General features: G+C 65.4%; 1 protein-coding gene across 2 annotated transcripts in view; it reads right to left on the bottom strand.

The window, feature by feature from the left end:
* Positions 1-681: 681 nt before the first annotated feature.
* The window catches only part of WDR27 (WD repeat domain 27), a 49,902-nt gene continuing 43,083 nt past the window's right edge, over positions 682-7,500 (bottom strand). The window contains exon 25 of one of the 2 annotated variants that reach the window (XM_079780050.1): positions 682-1,088. In XM_079780050.1, the coding sequence (XP_079636176.1) occupies positions 1,053-1,088 (36 nt within the window). In that variant the 3' untranslated portion in view covers positions 682-1,052. Of the gene's footprint in view, positions 1,089-1,273; positions 1,390-7,500 lie in introns of those variants that run through there. The other variant, XM_079780048.1, reaches the window with a different exon arrangement.

Raw genomic sequence — 7,500 nt, 5'->3', positions numbered from 1 at the left:
TGGGCCGCCACCTGCTTCCCTGGCAGACACGGGTGATCCGTGCGCCTGGCGTCTCCGACCCAGGACGGGCCTGGAGCGTCTGCTTCAGGGATGCTGTTGGCCGAGAGGACCACAGAGAGGTGACTGCACCCCCGGGCACCACCGCGTGGAACTTAGAGGCGAGGGGACCCCGAGGGCGGCACCCACCCTGGCCGGGCCCCGGCACGCGGTCCTCTCCAGGGCACAGCGTCGTGGATGGAGGACAGGGCCGTTCCCAGCAGGACACCGGGTGCCGCCGCCGCGGCCTTGACCCCGCGCTCACCCCAGGGCCTGGCGGGAGGCAGTGCTCCCGGCAGCGCGATCGGATGTCCCTCCGGTGACGCACTCGCCTGCTGTCTGACAGGCAGGGCCTTGTCTTCGCTGCGTGGGATGTTCTTCCCGTTTCATCGGAGCTTCACGTCTTAGAGCCGGGCTCTCGGCAGTAATTAAAGCCAGCCCGGCTCTGGGCATGAGCCGCTGAGGAAGCACACACATGTCACACGACTATTGCACACAGTTCCTTTACATGACGCACCGGCATCGCCGTCTGACATTTAAACTTTAAAGGGGAATTTTATTACCGAGTGATTATAAAAAGCAGAATGTTTTAGTAGTTTCTCACGGGGGCGCCTCACAAACACGACTGAGTGGGTGGTCTTCATCGTTCCCGCAGGGACGGAGCTGGGTCCGGGTGGTCAGTCCCAGAGCAGAAAGCCCCGTGTTCCCCCATTTCTGGCCGTTCAGACCGCGCCCGCCCTCCCAGCCACACCATCTCCAAGGGGGTTTTCTTACGTGAAAAAAAGAGGGACTCCACATTTCCAAAAATCGCGTAAGCATGGACCTGAGGCAGATGCATTTCCGAGTCACCCAGAACGGCCCGTGGACCAGGAGATAAAACCACGGGACTCGATACACTCACTGCACACGCATTTCCACGGGACCCCCACGCGGTCCCTTGCGTGACTCAGCCCTGGGCCGCCATCCGGGACTGAACTCTCTGCTTCTCCTCAACGTGTGGCCGTGTCATCGACGCTCTACAAGGTGCTGACACCTCCGGGCCCGCTGGACAGCTGTGGACAAACGGGCGTGCTGTCACCACGGCCGAGGTGGGAGCGCCCCCCGCGCGCGCACACACACACACACACACACACACACACACACACACACACGGGCCCACAGACGCGTGAACCGGAGCCGGCGGCACAAGAAGAAAACAATGGTTACTCTCGAGGCGGCCGATACGGAGCGTGTGCTCTAAACACCGTGGCTCCCGGCGGCCGGTGCGCAGGTCACAGACCCGGGTCAGGGTTCGGCTACTGTCGGCTGCTGCCTGGGGCGGGGGAGCCGAGCATCCGGAGAAGGGCCAGGTCTCTGAGGGGCAGAGAGAGAGGATTTCTAGAGCTGGGGTTCAACCCAAATTTACTCCAAGTCCCGAGGACGCTGGCTCAGAGACTCTCCGCAAATGAACTGCACAACTGGTCACCGTCAGCTTGTTTCGCTGTGAAACCTGAATGGAGGTATAACTGACGTAAAATGACGAGGGACGAGCCCTGGGCCCGTGTCAAGTGTCCATTTGATGAGTTTTGACAAGTTACCTGTAAAGCCCTCGCCACAATCGGGATAATGGCCATCGGCACGGCGGAGTCGCTCAGTGGGTCGGGCACCCTCCCGTCCACGAAAGGCCGGGATCCCCGTCGGGAGGACTGGCGAGCGGCAGCGCCTGCCTGCCGAGCCAGGTCTGCACTCGCCTCCCGGTCGGCTCCGGGCGGAGCTGTGGCCTCCAGCTCAGAGGTGACATGACAGGCTGGGTCTCCAGGGCACGCCCTCCTGGTCACGGCCCTGGGACCGCGGCAGGCGAGGAGGAGGCTGCACTGGGCTCCCCAGCGTCCCCTTCCCCGCAGGCGGGCGGGGACCCACGGTGAGGCCTGCACCTCCCCTCTCGCTCGGGCTGTGATTTGAGACCATCGGACTCTCCCGCACAACTGGCCGCAGCTGCTGGACAACCCATCTGCGTGTTGACAGTTCCCATTACTTTAACCCAAGACGCTCCGTCTTCATCGCTTAAAGGAATGGGTCCACGCGGCCAGTTTCCTGGAGAAATGAGGTGGGTGTCTCCGCCTGGGTGAGGTCAGGGGCCGGGCCGGCCGCCCTCCAGGTGTCACGTTTGGAAATGAGATCCGCAGACGACGGGGGAGTGTGACAGCGTCAGCGAGAACGTTCTGCCGGACTCGCCACGGAGGCTCCAGGCGCCCAGGCTCCCTGCCGGGGAGGTGACAGCCGCGCTGAGAGGCGCTGTGGCCTCGGCGCCAGGAGTCCCCGTGGGCTCATCCACGGAGCAACACGCTCAGCGCCCCGTGTCCCTCAGCGCCATGGAGCCCGGTTCCGGTGACACCCCCAGGGCGCGCCGGTCCGCGGGCTTGGCCAGGTCCGGCGCAGGGAGCACGCGAGCCGGAGGCACCTGTGACCTGCCGGTGCCCCGGAGGGACCCGCACACGCGACCCGGAGGAGCGTGGCGTCCGCGGGGCTGAGCGCGCTCTCCGCCCCCCACCCGCCCGGCACCTCCCGGCCGCGCCGAGGCTGACATCCGCCCGCTGAGGTCCGATGGCTCCCAACCTCGGTTCTGACCACAAAAGCCGAACTTGGTCCAAGGCCTGGCGCCGGACGGAAGGTCCGGGGTGACCCGTCACCGCAGCGACGGGAGGCCCGGGAGGCGGAGCCGCCTGTCCGTCCGCGGGACCCGCCCCCTTCCTCCGGTGACGCCAAAGATGATTCCGTTTGGTCTCCAAGCTTACAGGTCAGGGAGGTCCCACGGGTGCGGTGGGGGGTCACTGACCACGTCTCACTCCGAGCTGAGGGCCAGCCTGGGCGTGTGTGCAGGGGGCGCCCTGTGGGGGGGGGGGCCTGTGGGGGGCCTATGGGGGGGCCCTGAGGAGGGGGAGCCTGTGGGGGGAACCCTGTGGGGGGGCCCTGTGGGGGTGGCAGCACTGGTCACACTGAACTAGCTGAGCCTGGTCCCCCAGCTCACGCCCGGGCGCGGCCGCTCACCCTCCAAGGTGCCCGTCGGAGGGCAGATCAGTCGGCCACCTCCTCAGCACCGCTCCCTGCCAGGCTGCCAGCTCAGGGCGAGACGGAGCGTCTAGTGTCATCGCCGTCGTCACCACGCTGGTGTCCTGAGTGTGGACTTGATTCCACATAACTGACCTCTAATAAGAAGCGTGTCCTCAGCCACGGCCGTGCGAGCGGCCAGCGAGGGGATGGGTGGAGCTCAGCGCGTGGCCAGCCTGGGACGGGTGCAGAGGTGTCGCCGGGGCCGCAGGTCACCTACACAGGAGCTCCCACCCAGGAGGCCCCAGGAGTGGGGGCAGCGAGGGGCTGGGCTCTGCCTGGGGCCGATGGGGAGCTGACGCGCGGCCACAATGTGGGAGAAGCGAGTTAGAGATGACAGCCCAGCAGCTTTTGCAAGAGACAGAGACGCTCCGGCTCCTCCACCAGCACAGCCAGAGGCTCCGCGACCCCGGGACCCCGGGAAGCCCCCAGCGGAAGCCCCTGGCGACTCACACGCGTCTAATGCGCATGAAGGTGACTTCACGGAGGCCGAGAGCAAGCCCAGCAGGGCGGCCACGTGGGACGCAGGACGGCGAGGTGCCCGAGCCCCTGCCCCCCTCCCCCCCCCCCCCGCATCCTCAGAGGAGGAGACGGCTGTGGGGACCCCTCCCCTCGCTGAGGGGACCCGACTGTGCTCAGAGCCCTCGGAGGCTCTGCTCTCTTCAATGTGGACGTGACAGGTGCTCCTTCTCGGGAGAAGGCCGCTCCCACTCGGGTCTCAGCACACTCCGGGGTCGGGGGCTCTTCTGGGCGTCGCAGTAAGAAACGTCGTCTAGTAACTTCCACAGCCACACGTGTCGGAAACGCTCACGAAGGAGCTCAACCAACGAGAAACGTTCAAAGTCCCTTGTGAAATGCGTCCTGCAGCCGCCCGTCCCTCCCGCGCCTCCCTCGCTCCATCGAGAAAGGTCCGCGTTCACTGCGGGGAGGGGTGTCCCGGGGGTCTCGCCTGTGCGGGCAGGTGCGGGGCCTCCCCTGGGCCCGGGCGCGGGAGGCGGGTGTGCGAGGGCAGGCTGCCACGGCCCCGGTCCGGACGCTGCGGAGGCCACGCTCGCTCACTCCGATGCCCGTGGGCGAAGCTTGGCTGTTTTCCTTCTATTTTCTCTGCTGCTGTTTTTGGGGTGGAATCTCTGAGCCGAGGGAGATGGCAGTTTGCGGGACGTTGGCCGAGTCGCCGTTTCCAACATCTGGCTCCTCGCAGGTGCCTGGTCCCCGAGGGCAGTGCACCTGGCGCGCGACCTCGCGACCTCGATTCCCGCGTTGCCTCCATCGCACGGCCGCCTCCAGGCCGAGGAGCAAAGCATCCCTGGGACGCGGCCAGCCCCAGCCAGATCCCACCCCACCCGGGGCTCGCGGCCGGTGCTGCTTGGACGCAGGGAGGTGGCGGGGGGGTCTCCTCCCGTCTGTCTCGCTCAGCACCCGGCCGCGGCTCCCAGGACAGCGAGCGAGGCAGCGGTGGCTAAAACGCCTCCTAACGTGTGTTTCACACTAACACTCCTTCCAGGCACGGCCGTCCCGTGAAAGACCCTCATGGGGGTGTGGCCAGTCCTGCCTGGACAGGGCAACCGACCGGAGGAACTGAGCCGGCGAGGAGCTGCCCGGCCGTGGGCCCCAGCCCGGCACGTGGACGCTCTGCGGGTAGTGGGGGTGGGGGGCAGAGGGAGGCCGAGCACCTGGGAGTGTGGCCGCTGGGTGGTCAGTTTAAGACCAACTCTGCCTGCCTCACGCGCCACGTGCACGTTCAGTGTGAGGGGAACTGTGGTCCTTGCAGCCCTTTTATATCCCTTTTTTGCTTTGTTTCACCCTTTGACCCCTGACCCCGTGGAAGGGCACAGGAGGAAGGTCACTTCTCAAGGACAGAGGCCAGGTGTGATGATGAGCACTTCACAACCTCCGCCATCATCAGGGCCGTGCTATTGGCCATTAGTAAGAAACTCGCCGCCTGGAGGCGGAGCCCGCTGCGGACAGGTAACCACGGAGCTTAGCCACATCAGCCTGTGGTAGTCACGCGCTTATGGCTTCCTGTGGGAGAAGTCCAACTGCGTGAACCAGCAGTGTGGGGATGGCCACACAGCTGCACACGGCTGCACACAGTTGCACATGGCTGCACACGTCTGCACACAGTTGCACACAGCTGCACACGTCTGCACACAGCTGCACACAGTTGCACATGGCTGCACACGTCTGCACACAGTTGCACATGGCTGCACACGTCTGCACACAGCTGCACATGCTGTACATGGCTGCTCTGAGCTGCACACGGCTGCACACTGCACACCGGAATCCCAGCCAACGCTCACTTGGCCGCGCGGCCCCGGAGAGGGAAAGGGCATCTGCTGCAGGAAAATCGTCTCTCCGGGTCCCAGCTCTCCGTGGGGCTTGGCCCGGTTCTGACCTGGAAACAAGAGGAGGCAGGCGGAGGCCCAGCGGCCTCCTGGCTTCGGCCTCCCAGCCTCTGGGTCCGTGTGGAACAGGCTTTTGTTGGCTTTTATCCCGGGACAAGGAGCCTAATGACGGGGGCGGGCGAGGAGGAATCGGGGCGCTGGCAGCGGCGGAGTCAGAGGATCTTCCGTGGAGCAAGGGCCAGAGCTCCCGCACTCACGTGCGTGGTCGGGCCGCGTGCAGGCATCTCCCCACCCGGCTCTGGACGGCAGCGTTCCTCGCACAGAAACCAGAGTGGACGCCAGGGCCGGACCCTCCGTCGAGTGGCCCCGCCCGCCCACGTGGGAGACGGAGCGGAGGACACGGGGCCGCCACGGGCCCTGCTCTGACTCTCCCTCCCGGAGCCTCTCCCCCCTCAGCCCCCGTCACTGTCCCCAGACGGACACGCGTCCTCGCAAAATCACCGGACGCGAGCTGCGCATCTTCCCCGCACACCAGGGCGGCCCAGGCGGCTTCCGGCCCAGCCCCCCCTCCCCCACGGCAGCGCCTTCGCGTGGATGGCCACACGGCGCAGTTTCACCGCAGCACGATGGCGGGTCACAGGCGGCACGGAGCTCGCTGCCCCTGATTCCCTCCGTAACCAGAGAGCTCCGGCCGCTCCTCCCGTCCTGGCTTCTTCCGGGTCCCTGTCCACAGGTGGTGGAGGGCGGCGTCCTCACCGGGGACGAGCCAGCGACGGCCACCCTCGCACCCCAGGGCGCCGGGCACCTGCGGGCCCAGGGCCTGCATTACAGCCGTGGCATCTCCGAGGGGCTCGGCTCCGCCCTTCTCCGTGCTGCCGTTTGAGGGACAGAAGTTCTGAACGTCACAAACCCCGTTTACCCCTTTTACGACTTTAAGGTTGTCCACGCCGCCCTATTGTCTGCTTCCTGGAGGACGCGAGTGCGTTTCCATCGCTAGAAGGCGGTCGCCTTCACCTGGACACGGGCGTGGAGACCGCAGGCGGCCACGCGAGTGGGACCTCCTTCCCGTGTTGTTTGCTCAGTGTCTGCCTTTCCAGCTGAGGAGTCACAGGGGAACTCTGTCTGAACGCGAATCACAAACGGAGTGAAGAACCAGAGGGTCGCCCTGGCCGGCTGCCCCGGGGTCAGAGCATTGGCCCCTCACCAAAGGGTCTCGGGTTCGAGTCCCAATCAAGAGCACGTACCTGGGTTGCAGGTTGATCCCAGGTCAGGTCAGGGTGCACGTGGGAGGCAACCAATTGATGTTCCTCTCCCACATTGATGTTTCTCTCCGCACCCCCATTCTGCTCTAAAAACCAGTAGAAAAATGTCCTCTGGTGAGGATTAATGAAACACACACAGAGTGCTGAAGACAGAGCTGGGGGGGGGTAGGGTCTGGGGGCGGAGAAATGGGGGCCCCCTCCCTCATCTAAGCAGGAGAAGTGGGAGCCGGCTGCCTCCAGGCCGGGGCCCCTTTAAAGGCAGGACTAGTGCAGCCCTTAGGAAAACGCTCGCATGAAGGCCCGGGCCCGAGCGGCCTCCTGCCGGCACACACACGGCGCCTCGTGCCCCACGGCCGCCAGGCCTGTGAGGTTCCGGGGTGTCACTCATCATCCGGCTTCCGAACGTGTACGAGCTTTGCCTCTGAACTTGACGCTTCTTTTCTCTCTGAAACCCAGAGGCGGCGCCGTGGTGCCGGTCACGGCAGGGGCGGCTGTGTTCGTGGTGAGGAAAACGTGGACGGACAGCGGTTTTGCTGAGAAGGCTCTGCTCCGAGCACACCCACCACCGGGCCCTGCCAGGGCGACCCTCTGGTGCAATCACCCCGCACAGCGTCTGCTCCCCCACTCGGGCCTGGAACATCGTCCTCCCGGGACCAGGGAGGCGTTTTAAATCAAAATGGCTTTCCCCGTTTTTCTTCTGTTTCACTAATAACTTCCGTCCGAAAACTCAGAAAGCAAGTCCCACAGCAGCATCCGAGCGCCTCCTCGGA

This window comes from Cnephaeus nilssonii, assembly GCF_951640355.1.
Source record: "Cnephaeus nilssonii genome assembly, chromosome: 9".
In the NCBI taxonomy this organism is placed as follows: Eukaryota; Metazoa; Chordata; class Mammalia; order Chiroptera; family Vespertilionidae; genus Cnephaeus; species Cnephaeus nilssonii.
The sequence above is the reverse complement of the archived record's forward strand: the minus strand, read 5'-3'. Positions and strand labels throughout refer to the sequence as shown.